Genomic DNA, 24,407 nt, shown 5'->3' on the forward strand with positions numbered 1-24,407 from the left:
CTATAGCTGCTTTTTAAATTGCACTTCTTCTCCAACAGCTCATGTAAAGTTTACAGCTCATTAGTCATTTTTCATTTTATAACACCAGTTTATACAGTTTTTCTGGTATAAGAGTAAAGGGATGTTGAATAGTGATTAGTAATTCCTAGATATATTTATTCAACGCCCCTAGAAAAAATGTACACAAATAATAGATACCTGTCTCATGAAATAAGTTTTTGGGAAATTTCTCAATCTTTGAAACAGCACTTTTCAGGCAGCAGTCATTGTATATCACTCAATTTTGCAACCCTGACCCATTCAGTTATCTAGAAAGGACTCCTTCCAGACAATTCATGTGCTGAGATGTAATCAGGACTAAATAACTAATTATAATATTCAGTAAACTTGACTGTGGTTACTCTTCTGTAGCCATGGACAGGAGTAATTATATGGCAATTTATGGTTCTCATGTAGAAGATTTCTTCAGTCAGAGGGTATTGAGGCACTGGCACAGGTTGCCTAGAGATGTCCCATCCCTGGAGGTGTTCAAGGCCAGGTTGGATGATGCCCTAAGCAACATGATCTAGTGGGAGGTGTCCCTGCCCATGGCAGGGGGGTTGGAACTAAGTGGTCTTTAAGGTCCCTTCCAACCCAAAGCATTCTATGGTTCTATAAGATTGTTTTTTTTTGCACAGGTTTACCTGAAACTTCGGACAAGTAAATACCTGAAGAATTTTAAAAGAAAAAAAAAAAAAGACAAACCAATAAAAAGTGAAATCTTATAGATGATTGGCCAAAATCACTGGAAAATGACTCTCAGCATAGTCTTGACATTAAAGCAGAGCTAGGTATAACAAATTGTATCAGTTTTGGAGTTAACATTACTGTCTCTGACATACAGGCATATATGCCTAATATATGCTGATACTAACTGCTGACTTGCTGTTAGTCAGTAAATCTCATATCTTGTGGCCTCCCTTACTTCTAGGCATTAAGTGCATATCCTAAGCAAGTCTGATCTCATACAAAGCCAATAGCAATATGATAGTCAAATGTATTTCCTGTTAATATCTGATTTATTCATCATTTTCTTCGTAAAAATTAAAATTGAAATCAGCAGTAACTGCTATACCTGCCAGTTCATTTTGTATGGTAGTTCCTCTAGACAGCTACAGAATTTCATGCCTGACCACGGGCAAAAACAAACAGTGATCTGCCTTCCTCCAGATTTTCTAGGACACCTTTTTGACCTGGAAGACTCTTTCAAATGCAAACTCAAGACTGTCATTGCCATATTTGCCACTTTGAGCTCTGCCTAGGTGAATGAAACAGTCATGAAAGGAGAACAGAAAGCATATTTTAATAAGTAGGGTGCATATTATCCATTCTCTTCATGGGAGGTAAAGACAGAAGAAAAGTTATAACATCCTCTGTCATGCTGCTCCTCTCCCACAAGATAATGGCACTTCAGTAGCATTATAATTCTCTGTATACTCCTTGATTATTTGACAATGCTTGACTGTGCAAAGCTCTGGCCTTTCATCCCCATTTTTCCCAGAGAATCCCATTTCTTCAGTTCAATCATACTTGCCTGCTGGTGTACTCAAAGGGGGATGAGCTAATCCAGAGAGGTAGTCTAGACGACTGTAACAGCAGACATTAGATGTTTGAATATCTAAATATTCTTTTTCTTCTTATTATTGTGAGATACATAGAATAACTAAGTTGCTTCCTAGCTAATATGTATTTTCTGTAGAGGAAAGAATAAACCCAGTGCCTTTGTGACTACTGTTTGCCATTCAATTTATTAAGTGGAAAAGCTTTGGTAAGCTAAAAAGCTTTCTTTAACATTTATTTTAAGTTACATTCATAACTTTCCATGAGGGAACACTGTTTTCTGCTCTAAAATAATGAGGTATACACCACTGAATAAGTAATAATCTGTTAATTAGAGCTGAATTTAAGGTATTTGTTCACATTGTTAAAAAATAAAAATAAAAATGATTTGGGTACAAGAAGCACTCTAAATTTATTCTCTAAATATTAGTTTGTTGTTTGTTTGTTTGTTTTTCCCCAACTACTTACAAATTCTATAACTTGAGCTCTGATTTCTCTGCTCAATTGTTTTCCCATTTTTAATCATGCCAGCAGTTTTCTCTATTCATGTGGAAGCACTCAGGGTTTTTTCAGCACAACTGCTTGAAAACAAGACAAATTGGAATCCAGAGGATCATACAACTTTTAAATCTAGAAAATTAGTGGTTTAGAGGCAATTTGGAAATCGATATTATCATAAAAGGATTGTATTCCACTTCTAACTCTCCAGAGTCTGTAGGAACTAGTTGACACAAAGTCCTGAACAGCTCCAGTCTAGAGGCGAAGACAGGAGCATTTTTTTCATACGTTGAGAATCTTTAACATTTTCCAAAATATTTCTGTCCTAAATAGCGAAAAAACTGTCTCAGATATAATAACCCTTCCTAAGTAGAAAATGTGGAAATTAATTTGGATTAATGAAAACATTGATTTTTTAGAATACTTTTATTTCAATTTCCAACATAAATTGATTAATTTCAAAGCAAAAGTTTCCCTTTGAAAAGCTGGCCTTAATTTAGGGGAAAAAAAAAAAAAGTAGAAGAAAAAAAACAACAGTAAAACAAAGCAAAACAAAAAACATTTCAGTGAGATACTTTGGCAACTTCCAAACTTTCTTTCAAATAAATGTTTTTTTAAGAGGACATCTGTCATAAACAGTTGCTTCAGCAGTCAGTTTTGGTTTTGCCAAACATGGTCTTTTCTAATTTATACTTAATTGAAAAATTCCTGACCAGGCCTATTCCAGATTGACATGGGAATTGACTGGCAGTTGGACACTATGCAAAAGAAATGATATTTACATGGCAAGCTAAGGACCGCGGGCATAAAATTAAGGTGATGTTATATAAGGCAGCTCCTTTCCCAGAGAAATCTCATAGGGAGCATAAAGCGGTACTGATTTTGTTTGCTGTGACAGCATGGGGAACTAGCATAGCCAAACTGGGATTGCTTCATGCCCTGACTATGGAAAGCATCTGCTCTTATTAATATGTCCTCTGCAGGACATAGCAGTAGTATATCTACATCCACAATGCCAGTGGCTAAAAAGTTGAAATTTTACAAGAAAAATCAGTCATCAGTATCTCATTCTCATGAATATATATATGAATATATATATATATAAATAATGTAGAAACCTTTAGTAAAGGGAAACCTTTACTCCATTGAATAGCCTTAGTGATGGTGATGACCATTGAACAGCTTATGTTCTGCTAATTGCAGGGCTACAGAAAACTACGTAAGTGCACAGTCACAGATCTTCCTGTTCCTCTTGTAATATTTTACCAGAATAATTACTTTGCCAATTACAAATTAACCTTGCTTATGAAGCATCTCCACATTTTTAGGCTAAATTTTCACGAAAATATCAGGGTGCTCTTTGCTGCTGCTGTACCTCCCACCACCTTTGTTGCTGCTGCTGCTACCACAGCTGCTTTGCTAGCAGAAAAGGTGGAAATGTGCACAGAGACAACAGCAGTACTTGCAGCAGGAGCTCTACCTGTGGAGGTGAAGAAGGTACAGTGATAAGAACAGTAACAAAAGGGTCTGGTACATATAGGATGAATGGGAATTTCTGCATTCTTAGGGGGAGAAAATGTCATGCTGGAGAGATTTCAAAACCTTTTTATACCTCCAAACCAAATTCCTTTTATTATTTTTATTTTTATTTTATTTATTTATTTATTTTTCTCCTAATGTGCAAGAGGACAATAGTGATTTCAGTCTCCCTGTGCAATTCCAGCTTTCCAGCCACAAACGTTTTTAGGGCAGATATAATTAATTTTTTCCTTGTGCACTTGAGATTGCATTGGGATTCTCTCCAAGTCTCATCTTCAGCAGACACCTTTGCTCCCTGGGGGGGGATTTATTCACTGCTACAAATCACTCACTTTGAACACCCAAATCAATATGTTTCAAGAGAGTTTGAATAAATTATGTTTGGAAGCTGTCGTGAATATTTCTTTATTTAACAGAAATCAAACTATCCTTGAGAGGGAATCCGCCGTGTATAATTCTGAAGCAGAACTGACAAAATGGACAGAGCTCCCCTAGATATTTAACTCATTAAAGCAGACCAATCTCTGGAGGGAATTTTAAGGACCAGTAAAACAAAAACATAGTAGATGCTCAGGTTTTTATCATGTCGGAAGTTTTTCTTTCAGCTGTAACAGTAATAGTTTATTTTGCTTGGGTGTCACTGACATTAAAGCTCTAGACTTACCAAGAGGACAATAGATCACTGTCACAGACTCAAAAGGTAAATGAGAATACTTTTCTGACTTGAGGGCAGAAAGAGGACATGAATGCCACTGCTACAGGAATCCCTTGTAACTCCCATAAATTGATTATAATAATTCTTTGCTTCATCTTGTTTGTACATGTGCCAGTAGGAATGGGGAGGGGAAGAGAAGGAAAAGGAAGAACATGGAGACAGTAGTGGCTATAAATGACTTGACACAGCTCCAGCATGATTCACTGAAGCCTTCCAAAAGGCTGAGTGAAACAGAGACTGCAGCCTTAAACAGATGAACAAAGTAGGCACTGAGGAAGGTTCTTTAGAAGTGCACAGGTGCCTGTACAGAGTGGCTGACCTTCTTAATTTGTGGAGGAAAACCTAGGCCCACTGACACTGCTGCAGAGGAAGAACACCTGCAAGAGAGTCAACAGAGTGGTTGTGTTTACCACTGAACAGGGAGCTCTGAATTTGGCCTGTTGTTACTAAAATGGCAATTGAGGAATACAAAAAAAAAAAAGTTTGAATACAGGAAATTAAAATAATAAGTAATGTGAGTAGAAAAGGACCCACTCCAGCAAAATTACTCTTCTGGATTAATTTGAATTTGAAAAGACCACACAGCTGATAGAAGTGCCAATGAAATTTTTCAGCCCCTCTTCTGGCTCTAAAACAGATTAACTTGGGCAAAAAATGAGACTACACATCCAATGCAGAACTGCCTTACTTAAATAATTCTGTCTTGAATGCCTGAAGTAGCCACAAAACTTCTGAACTTGGATTTCGGAATAACAAGGCATCATTTGAACATCTCTGGCCAAAGTATTTCAGGCATTAGTTGCAGAATGGCACCTTTCTATCGCATCAAGATCTTCTCTACCCACTGTTTCCCATATGATGCACTTGCAGTATTGAGACTGCAGTGACACAGTATGTGATTTAGGCAGCAAGGGGAAAACGGTTCATGATGGGAGATAAATCTAGCAAATGCTCCCAACATTTGGGAAACTGATGAATCATGGCATCAGTGGCAGCAACAGCCTAATGTTGAACTGAACAAGTCTGAAAGGGGGGAGGGTTCCCCCATCCAGAAATTTAGAGCATAACTAGCAAAATCTTTCCACCACCACCACACCCCCTAGGAACCTGTAATGTTGCAAAAATGCCATTTTCCAACAGTCACAGGGAAATTCTGATTAGTCCTTGGCAGAATCAGATTAAATGTTGTTCAGTAACTTACAGCAAGACACAACTCATTGTTTCTGCAGCATTTTTTGCATTTTCTAAACTATGGAACTTGAAAATACCCGTGAAGAGATTTGTCTACTATCTGCTATCATCATCAGCATTTAATTTGTGTCTATTTTTCTGGGGAAAAAAAATGCAAACACAGTTGTGAATATTATCAAGTCATTCACAAACATTTTAGGCTAGTGCAGGTTATTTGGAAGTTTTGTTTACGGATAAGCCTGTAGGATACCTGATGACTTCATGCAAGACAGAATGACAATGGCCAGCTATATCACCTACATAATTTTTCATGTCATTTATTTTTGTACATCTGAATTAGCTTTTGTGTTGGAGCAAATAGTATCAAAGGAGTACTCAACTTCTGAGTTCTCGTCACTTTCATTAGCTGCATTCAGATTATCTGTAATGATTAATCAACTTGAATAAATTGCCTGGAAACATTCCTTTAACCACTTCCTGTTTGTGTCTCATTAAAAACACTGTCTTTACATGGTAGGGAAGGGTGGCAGATGTATTTACATGCAAATAGAAAAAACAAATCTCCCTCGTGTTGCCATGTGCCTCCTGCAGTAAGAATTGCTTATGGAGTTATCTCAGCCCTTGCAGGGGAAGCTTATTCCCAACGGTTTCACTGGAGGCCCCTCGCACGTTCAGCTCTAGTGGGAGTTCATGCAGTGGCTTTATGGGGGATGTTGATTGCATCCAGATGCTGGTTCAGAGCAGCCAAAGTAGCAATGGAAACAATGACCCCAGCTTCAGAGGAAGAAAGGGGCAGATCATCCTCCACTGGGAACTGAAACACTGGAAATGGGGAAGGCTGATGAAGAAGTTTCAGACATGCCTTCATTTTGGCAGGAACCGGAGCTATCAGAAAAAGAAGTCAAGCAGAAGCATTCATATTTCTGAAAGTAGACGATACTCAAGAATGTCACATTTTTCATTATTTTTGCTTACTCAAGTAGAGATGGTTAAACATAAGACTGTTCAAAGTATGGAAAATACACAGAAAAGAGCCTCAGAAACAATGTGTTTTTGAGCAAGACATTACATATGCAAGTGAAATGGAGCTATTGACTGGTTTAATTTTTAAAGGTAATTTTGGGAAAGTTTCTGATGCAAAAGCAAACTAGGACTGCAATTTGAGGCAAGGTGCTCGGCCTGATGAAAGATCCAGAATTAACTTAGCAATATGATTATTAATGGATAAATGAAGTGCCCCTGCCTGAAATTTTGAATGTAAAGCAGAAATTTGATAGAGTGAACAGCGAGGAAAATTATAAAATACATTTTAAAAACAGGCTTGAAGTACAACAACATTCAGAACTAATATACAGCAGCCTGCAAACAACACAAGTGTGGTTGTCCAGCATGGAAATAATGAAGGAGCTGAGCTGGAATATGCCATTAGGAAGACTGTGCAAACTTCAGGAAAAGCTGATGAACATAAATTGATGATCTGACCAAATGCACAGAAGAATGCTTCCTAGCAGTTCTAGACAGCACTGGAATAGAAAAATGACCAGATTATTAGTTGCAAATATGTGGAATCTCAGCTGTTAGTTGCATGCTCGTGCACAAGTCAGTTGAAAAGAAGAGAAAGGCAACAGATAGTAATACGCAAACTGAACTTTCCTCCATTAAAGAACAGCTAAACAACAAATGGAAAAGATAACACCCACAATATCACTGAGGGGAGTGTTCCTGTAAGGGCTAATATCTGTTATATCTTTTCTTTTTTATCAGCTGTCCACCCTTCAGAATAGATACGTCCAGAGACCTCTGCCTCCACTGCTCTGAGGGTGCTGCCCATGCCGGCCACATCATGTGGCCTCATTTGTTTCCACATCTGTGAGCTCCTCTGGGCACCACTTCTCCTCTGGGCAATGTTTCTCCACAAGTTGTCTCCAAACATAGCTGAGTAACTTTGTTGGGATTTTCCATTCTTGTCTATAATGTGGAATAAAGCCACTTCAAGAGATGTTTATTAGAACATGCAAGGACTAGCGAACTGGCATTAGGCCTGCTGACATGTGTCAAGTGTGTTGGGAAGAAATGCTGAGTTTTGCTTTTCCAGTTGTGCATTTACTGAATATGCCAAAACTTTGCAAGAGGCATGAGTCAAATATAAAACATAACATGAAAGCATCATTTAGTCTGAGAGTTCTTGAAACAAAACAGTGGTCTTTTTTATTGAGAAATACTGTGCTCAATGTCTCTCTGGGAAGCCTCTGTTCTTAGTTATTACTGCATTTAATTGCGCACCTCCTAACAAGTAGAGATCTGAGGATGCACAGCTGTGTTAAATGATCATCTTTTGCCTCAAAGAATTGTCTTATTTATTTATCTGGACTAAACTAAATATATATATATATTTTCTTAGTGAAAGAGTTACAATATCAGAGGAATCTAATTCACATCATGCAGCCTTAGAAAACATCCTCCTGAAGCAGCAACTTTGTCTAATACTTAAAACACAGATAGTTTTCCAGTAAATAAAATTAATTGCAGAGCTCTTGCACATATCTTTTAAATAATGAAAATGGTACCTTGTCCTCTAATTGTTGTAAATATAATTTTCTAAAATTGAGCCAGAAAACTACTTAAGCATATTTCACTGTCTAGAGGGAACAGTTCTTTATGCAAAGATTTTTGCTCTTTTTTTTTTAACAATATGTAATACTGGAAAAAAGGGTGCTGATGAACTTCTGTCATGGAACCTATAACCTCTGTGGCAGTAAACATGAGAGGACATCAAACACACTACACTGCCAGCGAGGAGGATTTTGATAGGGAGAGAGGTGATATAGCAGGCATTCACATCAAGCTCTGTTCAGAGATCTGTGAAGACAGGGTTCCAAGAAGTCTCGCCTGCTGATAGATCTTTGGGGATCTATTTATCTAAATTAAATCGTTTCACTCTATCCCATTGCATACTCAAGCAGAAGAGCTACTTGAAAGCCTTGCTGCACAGTAATACAGCTGATAATTGTAAATCTGTTCTAATGCCCAGCATAAGATTAGAGAGATTGTAAATATACAGATCTGGCTAGACATGACACTTTCATACCAAAAATTGCGTGTTCCCAGAAATTTCAAAGGTTTCAAGTTTCCATAGCATGTTTTCTGTCCCTTGTGTTAGATTTTTTTAATACCAGTACAATGAGTAGACTTGGATTATGATAAATCGTGGAAGTTATACCACGGCAGAGTAGTTTCAAGTTCCAGCCTTTAAACTTTATAAAAATAAGGCATTAAAAATAAACATTTTATGTAACCTGTTTTTGTAATTCCCTTATAAGAGGTTTTCAAAAGGTTTTCCTGCCTTTGGATGTATTTTGCTCTTTTCTGGGCAGCAATTGATTTGCAATTCTTTCTCTCTTTTTAAGCTTTGAAACAAATTCACTAGCACTACAGCCTTCCCTGAGCACACACTGCTTCAAGAACAACATCATACAAAGAAAGAGGAGAAAAAATAACTTATGGAGCATTACTTACTCTTGGTGCATGTTTCCCAAGTTCAAATATTCTTTTCCCAAGAAGAAAAATTATAATTTTTTTTTAGAAAAAAAAAAAGATTGTATTTAGCATTGTATTTGTGCAAAAGCTAAAAGAGTTTTTATTGCAATGATTTATCAAGAATGTATTTCTTAAGAGTAAATTAGTGACATGTTTCATAGGTTAAAAAAAAAAAAGGAAGAAAAACTTCTATATCATTTTTTTTGTTTGTTTGTTTCCATTCTGAAGGAATATGCAAGTCTTCCATAGTTCAATAGCTATCAGATCCTGCAGGAAGACATAATTTATTCTTTTCTGTTGGCGAATATGAAAGAACACATGGGCGGCTTACTACAAAACTTTGTTTACTGGAATGGTTGTGAATCTGTATTTTTAAAACTGACATTAAAAGAATGACCATGGGAAGATAAAGGAGGGAAGAAATCATACTTGCTTTTGTTTCCATTCTCTGTACATCCTCATATCCCTCCCAACACACAGCATGTTAACTCGCTTTAGGGACTTCCCATACTCACTTCAGAATGTCTCAAACTCCCTGCCTCAGTCTGGCATTTGGAGAATCTCTATGAACCTAGAGAAACCTGTATGATTGTTAGCCCCTCTCTGTATGATTTGGACATTTATGCTGTATCCTTGCATCATATCTACGTGTTTAGGGAGAGAGATTGTGCTAAAAGTGTCCACCACCTGATGTTATAAAGTACCAGCAGCCACATCAGTTTGTGGCGGTAGAAAAGTGTAGCTCCTGAAAAGCCTTCCAAGCAAGATAATAAGCCTGAAGCTACTGAGGATTCAGTCAGCTGAGGCAGATACTCAAGTGATGAGGCACGCAAAGGAGCTTGCCGCTTTACACATGGGAATCCTTCCAGCAAGGGAAGGGATAAAACAAGGGCAAGGGAGAGGAAAGAAAGCCTGCTTATTCTCACAAAAAAGGTAGTGAATAAGTTCTAGACAGCTCTTGTAATAGCGAGGGGCTTCACCTGGAAGTATGCTTTCTCTTTTTTTCCCACAAATCTCTTTCTGTCTCCTGTGCTGACTAGTGGCCTTGACAGATGAGCCGCAGTGAGTTTTGCTGCAGCAGAACCTGCCTGGTGTTGCTCTGTAGGCTGTCGGTGGCACAGCAGAGCTCAGAAGTGCCTCAGCAGGCTTGGGATTGGGAGGGAAGGAAGCCTTGGGAAGGGAGCTGAGCTGCCAGTCAGCAGCCAGTCCCATGAGGCTCCTTCCCTTGGCCATGCCATGAGGTTCTTTCCCTTCGTCATCGGCTGTGGGCGGCCCATGCCACCACACTGGTTTGCTGCAGGTGGATGCGGATCAAAGCTTGGAGAGCTCCACGACTGTGCAAAATGAAGTCTTGCTCTTTTCTGCTGGCAGCAAGTCTTAGAAAGGAACAACTTCAGGACCTAGACCAGTGGTTCTCACTGCCCCGAGATGTGTCAGACGTGGGGTGTGCCTCAGTTTTCCATGAGAAGTACACAGAATTTTTATGTTTCTGACCAAAGTAAATGTTGTTGGTGAAATGTTTTTTTTTGTTGATATAGATATATATATCAAGGCACCCAGAAGCTGAAAGCTCTGCGTATTTTTATATCTGCATGCAAATGCCAAAAAAGTCTCTCATTAAAATGTTGAAGCTTTACGAGACACATAGCCTGCCTGATACCCACTCCATTCCTTGCTCCAAAATGGTTCTAACCCAAGATTTAGTCAGGTAAATCCACAAATTCTCTCTTCTAGATTTTTTTTTTCATTCTCTTTCCATTTCCCTACTGCTGTCAGCTCCCCTTTTTACTTCAGGCCATCTTTTATCTTTTTTTTTTATTATTTTATTTTTTTTACTTTTTTTCTGGTGAACAAGCTGCTTGCTCATCAAAAGCAGAAAGACAGAAAAGAGCTCCTCCAAATGACTGTCCTGTGGCTGTGATAAGCAGCTCCTGCATCCCCTTGCAACAGTGAGGTCCCAACCAGCAACCAGGGACATGCAGCCTGGGGTGGAGAGGGTGAGTGCACCAGTTACAGCGATCTGGTGAAACCGTGAGGAAGCCTGGGGCCACAGTGTTCCCTGCAGCTTTGGCACCTCCACAAACTGTGCTGTTGATAAGGAAAAGGGACGCTTTCTTTTTATAAGTGGGGAATCCCCTCATGTGACCTGCATGTAAGACATGAAACTTGGAAGCAGCAGATGGTAAAGTGAGAGTCACTACGAGGGATGTGTGACTAACAGGAAAGCAGCATCCAACACAAAGCAAGCAAGTACCGGGAGACAGCGAAACTAGTGGAAATGAAGGCATTCAGACTACAAGCATTCTCCAAGCGTGGAAGCAGTAGCTGCTTCTGCAGAAAGGGATGAGGAAATGAGGGCAAAGCTTTGCTGTATTATGTGTGGGGAGGAGAAAGGGGAGATGGAAAAAGTCTGAGACATCCTTGTCAGAAATAGTGCCTGAAACACAGAAACGGCTGATACTGAGTAACAGGGGAAAAAAAAAAAAAAAAAGAGGGTTTTGGTTTTGTTTGTTTGCTTGTCTGTTTGTTTTACCTAGCATCTAGGAACACAGAGAGAACAGACATATTATAAGACAAGAAGATAATTGGCATGAGAACTTATAAGAACCATGGCAATTTTTGAAATTATGCAAGATTCCCTAATTTTAAAAACACAAAATTGGAGGAACATTTGATTACAATTTATTGCAAAGATTTGGGTAATGATGGTAGATTTCATCCTAAAGCTACAGTCTAAAAAAGTCAAGGCAGCAGAGCCATTCAGGTAAAAATCAATATATCTTCCTAAACTGAAAAATAATTACCTGTATAGCCCTGATAAAAGCATAGCAATTAAATAAGAAGAAGTGCTAAGTAAGTCGCAGCCAAGCCTGGAAGGATTCAAGAACATACCTGTATGTCTTTAATTATATGAATTACTGTTAGTTCATATCCCAAAAATGAGTTAGCAGTCTGGAAGATACACAGTCAAAACTGTGATTAGAATTTGTTCCTTGCAAAGTACTCAATGCTTTGTCCTCTTACCTCATGCAATGATACTATCGCACCCATGGCATAGCACCAGTCCTAGCATCAGTCAGCACAAATCATCTTGACCTAGACAGTCACAAAACCACAAAAAGATCTTGTCAGCAGTAAAGATAACCAAGAGATTGACAGATGATAAAGAATGGATGGGAAGGATCCCTCCTGTGTCATGCTAAATTATCCTGTGTACCTTATTGGATGCTAATTGTAGCCCTGCACAAACTGATATGCTAAGATCTGCCTATGAGAGTCAAACGTAATGAAGAGCTTGACGTGGCAGAGATTTAACTGTAGGAATGATGAGAAATAGAACTGCCACAAATCTGAATCTGTTATGCAGGTGAGCAAATGGTTACCCACACCAAGGGCTAGAGAGCAAAAGCCCAACTTACCATGGACTGTAGGTCACTTAAAGTAGTTACAGACACGGGGTGGGAGTGGAGGAGAAGGAAACAAAGGTAACTGTGGAGTGGTAATAGAAATATTACTAATAGAATAGCCTCACACAGATCCTGCAGAAACTCTTGAAATGGGGTTAACAGCTAAGGATGAAGTCAGAAAAGGCAACATAAATTTGTTGTCTGGAGGTGGTAGGAAGGTAAATGAATGAAAAACAAGCAAGGTGGAAGCAAGAACCATGCGAATAGCACTGTGCAGTAGAAAGAGTCAAGGCTTTAACTGCTATGGATCCAAATGCCAGCATGGTGGGAAAGAGCGTGTCCTCTGGCCGAGCTGCCGAGCCGCTTTCCATCATTTATCGGCAGTCCTGGCTATCGGGGGAGGTCCCAGTTGACTGGCGGCTAGCCAACGTGACGCCCATCTATAAGAAGGGCCGGAGGGCAGACCCGGGTAACTATAGGCCTGTCAGTTTGACCTCAGTGCCAGGAAAGCTCATGGAGCAGATTATCTTGAGGGTCATCACGCGGCACTTGCAGGGCGAGCAGGCGATCAGGCCCAGTCAGCATGGGTTTATGAAAGGCAGGTCCTGCTTGACGAACCTGATCTCCTTCTATGACAAAGTGACGCGCTTGGTGGATGAGGGAAGGGCTGTGGATGTGGTTTACCTTGACCTCAGTAAGGCTTTTGACACCGTTCCCCACAACATTCTCCTCAAGAAACTGGCTGCTCGGGGCTTGGACTGGCGTACGCTTCGCTGGGTTAGAAACTGGCTGGATAGCCGGGCCCAGAGAGTTGTGGTGAATGGAGTCAAATCTGGTTGGAGGCTGGTCACAAGTGGTGTCCCCCAGGGCTCGGTACTGGGGCCGGTCCTCTTTAATATCTTTATCGATGATCTGGATGAGGGCGTCCAGTGCACCCTCAGTAAGTTTGCAGATGACACCAAGCTAAGTGCGTGTGTCGATCTGCTCGAGGGCAGGAAGGCTCTGCAGGAGGATCTGGATAGGCTGGAGCGATGGGCTGAGGTCAACTGTATGAAGTTCAACAAGGCCAAGTGCCGGGTCCTGCACCTGGGGCGCAACAACCCCAAGCAGAGCTACAGGCTGGGAGATGAGTGGTTGGAAAGCTGCCTGGCCAAGAAGGACCTGGGAGTATTGGTTGATAGTCGGCTGAATATGAGCCAGCAGTGTGCTCAGGTGGCCAAGAAGGCCAACAGCATCCTGGCCTGTATAAGAAGCAGTGTGGCCAGCAGGTCTAGGGAGGTGATTGTCCCCCTGTACTCGGCTCTGGTGAGGCCGCACCTTGAGTACTGTGTTCAGTTTTGGGCCCCTCGCTACAGGAAGGACATGGACGTGCTTGAGCGAGTCCAGAGAAGGGCGACCAAGCTGGTGAGGGGTCTGGAGAACAAGTCTTACGAGGAGCGGCTGAGGGAGCTGGGCTTGTTCAGCCTGGAGAAGAGGAGGCTCAGGGGCGACCTTATCGCTCTCTACAGTTACCTTAAAGGAAGCTGTAGTGAGGTGGGGGTTGGTCTGTTCTCCCACGTGCCTGGTGACAGGACGAGGGGGAATGGGCGAAAGTTGCGACAGGGGAGTTTTAGGTTGGATGTTAGGAAGTACTTCTTTACCGAAAGGGTTATTAAGCATTGGAACGGGCTGCCCAGGGAGGTGGTGGAGTCGCCATCCCTGGAGGTCTTTAAAAGACGTTTAGATGTAGAGCTTAGTGATATGGTTTAGTGAAGTACTTAGTGTTAGGTCGGAGGTTGGACTCGATGATCTTGAGGTCTCTTCCAACCTAGAAATCTGTGTCTGTGTCTGTGTCTGTGTCTCTGCACCAAGTAGAAGCTAGTCTCCTCTCTCTTCCTCAAGTTAGCAAACATTAGCACCAACTGGAGGACCAGACATACCAGGAGCTTGCTACAAGTTCAACAGAAGTAGCATAGATTGGAGGGAAGTGGGGATGCTAACTGCACCAGAAAGAGGCACAGGAGCTGAAGTGTATGCACACAGCCTGAGCACTACCTGTCGAGGGTAAATATGTCCTTAGTTCTGTGGTCGTGAAGTTCACGGGTACTATGATGTATGGAGAGCATGAGGATAATCTGCCCCTGCCTCTTACTGGCAGCTACTTGCTGCAGCTGGCTCCCATCAAGCCTATCCATAGGGTGTGCTTGTATTAACCTTCTCCCACTATTCCAAGCCATCCAGCACAATGCTACATGCCTAAACTTGTTTCTCCCTCATGCCACCTTCTGTTCCTTTCCCTCTATTTTATTTTTATTTCTTTGCTATGTTAACCAAATACCTTCTCCCTGTCACACTTATCTCTCATTTATTTATTTATTTATTTTTGTTATTTTGAGGGTGTCTGAGGGAAGGAGGGCTGAAGCACACAAAGATCCTGTCAGAGAAGTCAGTCAGTGAACCTAAAGTCAGCATAATGAGCAAATCTCATTATTTCAAAAGACCTATGCTACAGAAGTCTTTTGGAGGCTACTTCTGTCTAAAGCTGCAACTTCCATTTCTGAAGATAATTTAAAATAATAATAATAATAATAATAAAGGTGATTAAGAAGTAGAGAGCACAAGTGTTCATTCTACAGTGAAGAATGTACAATTTTTTCACCTCAGAGACTAGGACCATGTCCAAAGTTATTTCATGAAATCTGTTTTCACCCTAAAACCATTTTCCTAATGCCTTCTTTGTTTTTCAGCCTGTATTAGCACATGCACCCTAAATGAAAGTTTTGTGCATTTATTTGATTAAATGCCATAGTCATTTATGCAAAGTTGCTGCCATTTCTGCCTATGGAAATCTAGAAAAAGACCAGAATGGTCTTATGTGCAGAAAATGTAGTCAACCAACATTAAAGCTTGTTGGATACTTGCCTTGCACATGCAAATATTTTTCCCCTACATTTGGTACAAAGGCTTGTACTGGTCCTATGATTTTTCTTAAATTTCTGCTGAAGATTGTAGAGAATCTATGCAGTTCACATATCCCCAAAAATTACTTCTGTTTTTTCACACAGAAAACTGGCTTTAAGCATAGATAAACTTATTTGGAAATTACAACCGTAATGCTTGCAGTAAAGCTGTATGTGTTCTCAAGTGTCTTCTTAGTGTCCCCTTTATGGGGAATGTCATGGACTTCAACAGAACACTTCTTTAATTATTTAGCTGTATGTCAAGATCTGTATTTCCTTCCTGTGAGGAGAATATCTTTTCAGTTTTCAGAAGTGTAGTGGCTTGATGTGTCCAAATCAGCAGCAACCATGATAGCCACAAACAATAGGTATATATATATAGCATAAAATGAGATTCTCAGATGTTTCTCAAACACACATAAATAAAAGCAATATGCTTAAAAAAGATAAAAGGTTTCCTGGTGAGTGTTACATTTTGCTTTTTATAAAAATGTTCCTGAAGGCTGTAGAGTGCTCTTGATCATAATTTTAGAACAGTTCCTTAAAAACCACATGCAGGCATCTCAAACTTTTCAATAATGCATTACTGTCAGGCTTAATGTTTTGTTTCTTAGCAGTAACCTCTGATTCAAAAGTACAAATGCATATCTACTTGATGAGATTGTAGAGATTTAAGCTGGGCTTCCTAAGGATACTAAGTTCACCATAAAATAATAAAAAGAAATCTCAGACATCCTTTATGAGCACACAAGCTGTCTGGAAAAGTCATAAAAAGAATATTACTGTACACAAGGCAAAGATTTTATAATGTTCAGCCAAATTGCACAGTTTCCGGTTAAATGAACACTCACAGAGCAGTGTTGTATTCTAATAAAACACATAATGTCCGAACATTTTCTGCCAAGTGTTCACACAATTTCTTTTTCTTCTCCTTCCATCATTGGACAGAATGTCCAGTTTGTGATCTTCTAAAAGACTTTAGAAAGAGTCAAACATTGCCAGAGCAGGAGAAAGATAACTGCACAGAAAAAAGGTACAGGTCTCGAAGCTTCTTGTTAAGTTGCAGTAACTGATAGAAGAGCAAGATATTTTGCTGTAGGCACTTGGGTCTTCAATTCTCCTCCCCTTGGTTTGATCTTTCCTTCCAAAAAATTAGCATTCTTAACAATACAAGCATTTCAAACTTTCCATACTGCTGGAATTAATTGGCATTTTCCATGTATGCTATATTCAAAGAAATTAAAGTTCCATTTTTACCAATAACTTCTAATTGTCCTTTAATAGACTACAAATACATTGAAATAAGTAAATGGAGCCCACGGTAATTCAATTACACTTCTCCTTCTGGTAAGCTTATCCTTCTCTATTACTTTACATTCATTTATTTGTGAAATATTGAGTGGTTATCATGACCCAGTAGCAAAATAGAGAATGTATTCATGTCAAGGTTTCTCTTGGGTAGAGTATGATTGCCATTGCTCTACAAAGATTGTTTATGTGGTGAGGAGCACTTCAAAGGATGCCCATGTCTCTTATGTCTTGACTTCACTATTCATCCAATATTGCCAAGGGTGTACGGAAAACCTTATAGTTCACAGACACTCAATAAAATCTTCCAGTTTATCTTCATTTAGCTTGTGGCACCCTGAAGACACTCTAGAATGAAGACAGCACAAATAAAAGGCTGTTGCTGTATGGTGGCTGTCCTTGCATCTCAGGAACAGCACAAGCATCTGTGAGCATCAGTAGAGTTGCATCTGGGGCTAGTATAAACTGATATAAAGTTTAAATTTATGCAAGCTATGCAGCTGAGGTTTTGGTGCTTTATTGTCAAAGTTAAAAGAAGCAAAGCAATGCAGAAGAGTTGATGTGCTAGATCACCCAAATAAAGTATTTTAATGGCTAGGTTTCTTGCCTGCAGAGTAAATCACCTTCAATATCCTTAAGTCTGCTTCTTTCTGATGAAACATGATTTTTTTCTCTTCCATTGCAGAAGTTTGACAAAAGACAGATTGCTCTAACTGATTCTGCTCCAATTCTGTCCTGAAAGCTAAGTCATTATGTGTCCTACCTGCAACAAAAGACATAATACCACTTGCCTGCTGTAGAAAATGATGGTGTGTGTTTATCTGCACCCTTATATGATATCTCTTTTTCCAAACAGACATTAGGGAATGGCTCAAGAAGATATGATCAAAAATTATCTGTCCCTAATGGAGTTTCAAGATGCTTCTATGACTTCCCAGCATCTGAACTGCTCCATGGTATGCCCTCTCAATCCTGAGAGTAGAAGTGCTTACAGGAGGGTCATATGCAGGGGAAAGCTACAACACAAGCAGAGAAGGCTGGTCTTGTCAGTGCCAAAAGTAAAGTTCAGATAATTTTCAGGGTACTAATGTCAGGCTTTTGAGGTCAGAGAAGAAAAAAAAAAAAGAAAAAAAAAGTTCTTGTTTCATCAGAAAATAGACCACTACAGCTACTGAAATGATGTAGCTTGTGTTCTGTGCTGTGTTGAACACCTTGGGACTTTCTGGGGAAACCATTCTAAAAGCTTAGCACAAGTTCTACAGAAGATGGAGGAATAGGGTGGTTGAAACATTCAGAAATTGCCTTCTTTTCATCTTCAAGAAGCACTGTGTGGAGTTTGAAATTACTGCAGTCAGTATTCAATAGAACTGCCCAGGTATAAATGTAATAAACCAAATGTTCTGTCAGCTAATCCTTTTTGAGCTCTCTTCCCAAGATACTCTTCTGTGCACAAGGGAATATGTCGAATAATTACTCCCGAGTACCCAGTGGAATAAGTAGTAATTACACCATATGAACAGAAATAGATCCTTGTGCCAACGGTTCCACAACTCACAGGAAGCCTTACTCCAAACTTAAAATTTCTAAGGGTTTTTAGTTTTCATATTCCTCTTGCACCGCAGCATTGATGATGTTCACAGGGCTGTAGAAATGTTCTTGCTTTGCAGTTTATATGAACTACCTGTCTGTAACAAGTATAATAAACAGTTGCTATACCCTGGGGTTCTTTTCCTCAGCTGCAAGGTAGGGGCAGCAGATGTGCAAAATTAAATCCTCCATGATTACGGTACTGCTCAGAGGGCCATAATACCTACCCACCCCCAAGAGAATGAGTCAGTCAAGCAAAATAGAATACTATTCTGATTTCTGATCAGCACAAATGTAAATCATAACAATGCTAGTAAACCATGCCATGAAGTGGAGGCAAAGAATCAGATGTAAAACTGGCAGAGGAAACTTTAACCTGTGTTATGATGGTCTGAGAGATATTACAGAGTATCATGGAAAAATAATACTTCTACTGGACAAAGGTCCACCTTCATGACCAGGTATTATTGTCAAGCTAGAGAAGAATGAAAATGTTGAAAAACCTAAAAGGCAAAAGTCTTGGAGATAGTAGATACAATTTGTACTACTATCCTAGAAGGTCTGCTCAATATCATCTCACAGTATTCTACTCCTTCGTAGTTATGCACTAACTTTCACGCTTGGTTTCAGAAAAACAATTTATCTCACTAGACTTAATTGCTGAATTAAAGATTCTAAATTCCTTTTTCATACCTTGGACCAAGGCGCCAAATATAAATCCGCTGTCTATGGTTCAGTCTGTCAATACAGCCAAGAATTAGGATGTTCCTGTTTCTGAATCCTAAGTAATCTAACAGAATCAATTACAGTTTTCCTGTCCTAGATGACATCCGGTATTCACAAATACAACCTGAAACATTAAAATAAAATCAGCATGAAACTAAAGTTTCCACCCATCCTCGTTCATCCTCAGTAAACATATTATTGTTTTGCATGGCAGGGTGGATTTCTCATATTTCTTATAGACTTCAGGTTGGAGGCTGCATGGTAAGGAACAGGATGGATCATGTCCCTCCTCAAACTCCAGAGAAGAGCCAGAGCATAGTAAAGCACATTGTATCGCTCTAGTGACTGGCTAGTCTGTAGGCTATGAGCAGCCTTGATGGAAACCATGCCTCCTGAAATAGTCAGGAGTGAAGGCACATGTTTCCTCACAGCTCCTGTGTTGCTACCATATACTGCCAGAGTTGCAAACCTCTGACAAGGTTGGTCATTGCAGTCCACATCAAAACGCGAACACTGGAGCAGTTTCAATGGTAGATGTTGCTGGGCAGGGCTGGGGACATTGAACCACCCCTGTGAAATCACACTTCTGCCTCTGTCCCCAGACATGGCCAGGGTTGTGAACTGGGAATTAAAATTACAGATTTTACCTTTACGCAGATGAACATCTCCCGTCAGTTTCACCATAATTTCATGCCAGCATAAGCAAGGGCTGCCAGCAGTAGTCCCCACTCTCACCTCCCCTTCTGTATGTTTGTGCTGTACTGCTCTGTTTCCTCTCTTGCTCCACCCCAGGTGTTCACATCTTCCCAAGGTGAACAAGACTTGGACCTGAACCAAGTTAAATTTATTTTCCACCCCCTTTATATTACTTTTCAATCATGTGTACTGTTTTATCCCATTCACCAAGTGAATTTGCCTGCACAAATGCTGCTGCCTGCACAGAGAAGAGGACAGCTCAAGCAAGGGAATGAGAGGCTGTGTGCTCAGCAGAAGCAAAGGCAGAGAGAGGGTCATCTATCTTAGTAGCAGCAGCAGCTTGTGCTGTGTTAGTTATTGTGAAAGTACAACAAAGTCACAACAGTCATCACAATGTCTGCATGGCTAACCTTTATCCTGCCAACTTGTATTTATAGTGAAAGAGATTCTAGCCATTTTTTCAACAAAAGTAATAGTATATTTTATATGTGTAGCTAAAATTGTGTAAGAAATGCATGATATCAGGTATAGAGGTTGAACACATGGGCTGCTTTCATTCCAATATTACAGCCCTATAAATGCCTAAATATGGGTAATCTCACTGGTTTCTGAAACTAATACATTTTATGATTATGTAGAAATATTTTGAGAATCTCTGTTTTATAAGAATCAAATGTTCCCTGTGAAAATATCTGGCTTTAATTTCTTTACCCATAGTCATTGCACCTGCTGAAGTAAGTACTATTCACAGCATGGCACAGCTATCTATGAAATAATTTAACTACATCATGCATAGTCAGCAGAAGTTCAGCACTGTAATTTGGAGAAAGTGGCTCCATGCTGTCACTGTCTAAGCAACACATTATGCTGCAACACTTTCCTTTCCTTCCTACCTACTGTAGAAATATGGGCATTCTTTCAATTTTATCAAAGTATTCCATGTTAACAACACATTTACAATAGATTAAAAATATATATTTTTTTAAATTTTAATCTTCAAGAATTCAGCAACTATAAACCATAAGAAGTAATATCAATAGCATAAACAGGTAGTTAAATCCTGAAAGTATTCCTGAAAGTCCCTGAAGTGGTGGGACTTTAATTCCACTTAAATCAAAATCATTTTATGTGAAACAAATATAAAATGGTTGTTCATTGTTCAGTTTAACCAAAACACTGAAATGACTCAGTTTTTCAACATATACCAAAAAGTTAGCTGCACAAGACACTGAAACGAGCACCAACCCTGAGTTCTGCAGCATGGGTTCAAGCTCTGAGACTTGATGTTCTTGCTACAAGGCGTTGTGTGTAACCTATCTATGAGGACACTTTTACAGAAGAAATTCAGGAGTTTTAGAAATCATGTAAAATGCAAATTCTCAAAGCTGCTCTTTGAATGCATGTAGAGGGAGTACAGACATCTCTCCATTACCTGTGCATGACGTACCCAGGTGGCAAATTAACCGGAGCCTGACTTTCCTCAGCACTCCTGGCTGCAACAGGAGGCCTGAGGGCAAAGAGCAGAGCACGTGCTGCTCACACCAGGCCCTCTTCAATCCACATCTGTTTAACACTGGGCTGCTCTCCACACTAAAATGTTTGCACTTTTTCAGAGACAGAAGTACCAAATTTATTCTAATTTGCATTTACTTGTTATAACTCTTACTCTGGGAAAACAATAGTTGTACAAGGAAGACATGAACCATTAGAAGGACTCTGGTACCTAAACCTTCCCAAATAACATAACCTGGCAGTAAAGTTATAGCTTCTTTTGAAAACTAAGTAATGCATGGAATATTACTTCTAGCTGCATAGTGCAAGTCACTGGAAAGAAAAATATCTTGGTGGACTGACAATGAGCAAAAGAAAATCTGTCACCAGAAAATAGTCCCAAAGCTGGAAAAGTATTTTGGAAATAAATATTTATTATTCCTTTTATTTACAGAAAATAACTCTCAAGTAGCAAACCTCTCAGTTACGACACATAATAATCTTGGCTCCTTATTTACAGACAGCTATTGCTGCCCATGACTTTTACAACACTTATATCGATTTCTCTGGTCCAACATTCACCAGCGAAGTCAGTACTGGATTAAAAAATAAAGATCACTTTCCAGCTCATGTTTGAAGTATATAACCATTTTGCCATATTTTTAGTACAATGGAAAAAGCTGTGATAGACATATGGTAATGAACGACTCAGTTTCTACCAAGTGCTATCCAAGCTGTGTAGCTTGGTGTTCAGCAGGGTAATAACAGTCCTGTTAGTCCAGTCAAAGTGATAATAGATGTGATTTGAAAGCACAGTAGCATAAACTTGTCACCAAAACGTGGTCTTCTGGAAACTGCTTTTATCACAGGAGAACTATGACTTGGCCACCACGGTTGATGGCCACGTGCTTTCATTGCCACAAGCTGTGAGAATCAGTAGAATTAGAGGTTATTGTAGAAATGTGAATGTACGTTATGATGGTCTGTAGTAATTCTGTACATCTCTTATGTCTGTGTTCTTATAGCCACTTGGGCACTGAAGTAGCTGAAATGAGAAAGAGGCAGCAGTCACAAAATGAAGGAACATCAGCTGTGTCTCAAGCACCTGGAAACCAAAGGCCCAACAACACATGTTGCTTTTGTTGGTGCTGTTGCTGCAGCTGTTCATGGTATGTCCTGTAGTATATTTGGTTCCATATCCACCACAGGTAAACAATGAGAATGGAAAGAGCCAAGTACTGGGAACATGCAAACTTCTGGGAGAGGATTGCTGCCAAGAGGCACAATTTAAACATTTCGCATGCAAAAATAAATAAATAAATAAATAAATAAAAATAAAAAAATAAAAAAAAAATAATTCCCTGATTTGGTTGGACATCTTGTGAGGGGGAAAGGGGGAAGAGGAAAGAATAGTAAATTCAAGATATATTTACCCTATCAAAATCATAACTAAATGAGAAAATTTCACCCCTGAAACTTATATGTGAGAGACTTCATGCTGAATATTTTATATTTTGTGTTCAAAGTGTCGGGACTTTTTCTGCTTGTATTTTGATATTGCAGTTCTTTGCATTCAGGAAGAAAAAAGGGAGACTTGTATTACTTCTTAGTTGTTAAATAATATATATTCTGTAAATCTGAAATCATAAGCCTTGAATTCTACTTTACCTTTTAACTGGTGTGTCAAAATTTTGATGGAAAAAAAGGCTTAGTAATTGTGGTTGCCTGTCTGTTCCTGAACAACGTGTTGGCTTGGAAAGTCAAAGAATTAAAGACAGTTTCAGAAATAGCTTAAAATTTTCAGTGTCTTGAAAAACATTAAGTCTTTACTTCTTATTTTCATGAACACAGTCAGTGTTGAAAGAAAAAGAAATTGACCTGCAGTGTTCAGAGCCTATGCATCCTGTTACATACAGAGTTCAGCCTCTTTGGAGTGACCATTCATCTGTGTATCTGTGTTATTTTCACTTGAACCAGCCCTCTAGCCCCAATCTAAAATCAGAGGCTATTTGCCCCCAGTACATTTAAAAATACATGCAAGTGGATATTTGGAGCAAAGATGAAGGAGTGCTCATGCTTTTATAAAGATACTTTGCAATGTGTTCATTCCATACAGCAAAGGGGCAGAAGTGCCTTTAATGGAAAGAAACAGAAGGATGTTTTGCTGCTGTTTTCTTCTGCTGGTGACAAAGGCACAATATAAGATTTGCTACACTATTACAAACCACAGGTCCATTTAGTTCAGCATCCTACCTCAGGATGCTGTAGTGGATGCTAGAAGGAAAGGATAAAAGAAGTGAACATCCACATCCTCATGCTTACCCCAACAAAAGTCACAACTTCTGGTAATCTGCAGTTTAGGGACTTCCTGGCCCAGAGGTTATATCTATGGTTTTTGTAGCCCTTGATGGAATTTTCTTTCATTAATTTGTCATACGGTTTTCTGAAGTAACTTCTGTAACTCACCTAAATTTTTGGCATCTAGTTTCCCATAGAAATAGATTCTACAGCAGACCTGTGTTCTGCGTAAATTATTAACCCCTCTTATTTGTTTTAACCTGCTACAGAATAATTTCATTTGATGCCTCCTTGCTCCTATGATTATGAGGAACAGTGAATAATTGTACTCAGGATGATCATTTTTTAGAAAGGCTCTGTCGTATCTCCCTTCATGTGTCTTTTCTTACATAGTCTCCTCTATAATCTCTGTGATACAGAAATTGACCCAGACCTTAGTTTATCCCCTTCTATTGATCCACCTACTTGTGTCTCTCTCTATATCTTTCCTTTTCTACTATCCCCCGTCTGAGTTGTGTGACCAGAACTGTTGCAGTAGTCAAGACATAGCTGTACCACGGCTGCACTCTGTTGCAATGCTGTCATGAGCTCTGTGCCCCTTGAACTTCCTCCACACCTTAGAATGCAATACCATTATATATTTGCTTTAAATTGTAGGATATCCTCCCAAATGCTTTAGTAACTGTTTTTGCTGTTGATATACTGTCTTTTTTGGGGAAAAAAGGGAATGTTGAATGGTAGGGTTTGGGTGCTTTGTTTGTTTGTTTGTTTGTTTTTGATAATGTAGATTACACTGAACATGCAGAAATTCTGTCAATTTAAGCTAATTTTCTGAATTAAGGCAAAATACGCAATCAAAGGAGGTAGTGACATCCC

At 39.5% G+C, this 24,407-nt stretch overlaps 1 protein-coding gene across 4 annotated transcripts in view; it reads left to right on the forward strand.

Annotated features, from left to right (window-relative positions):
* Nucleotides 1–24,407, forward strand: part of RGS17 (regulator of G protein signaling 17) — a 75,353-nt gene that overhangs the window by 22,578 nt on the left and 28,368 nt on the right. For 3 of the 4 annotated variants that reach the window (XM_035538847.2, XM_035538848.2, XM_035538845.2), the window contains exon 2: nucleotides 22,259–22,402. In XM_035538847.2, the coding sequence (XP_035394740.1) occupies nucleotides 22,284–22,402 (119 nt within the window). In that variant the 5' untranslated portion in view covers nucleotides 22,259–22,283. Of the gene's footprint in view, nucleotides 1–17,589; nucleotides 17,690–22,258; nucleotides 22,403–24,407 lie in introns of all 4 variants that reach the window. The other variant, XM_035538846.2, reaches the window with a different exon arrangement.

This window comes from Cygnus atratus, chromosome 3 (assembly GCF_013377495.2).
Source record: "Cygnus atratus isolate AKBS03 ecotype Queensland, Australia chromosome 3, CAtr_DNAZoo_HiC_assembly, whole genome shotgun sequence".
Lineage (NCBI taxonomy): Eukaryota > Metazoa > Chordata > Aves > Anseriformes > Anatidae > Cygnus > Cygnus atratus.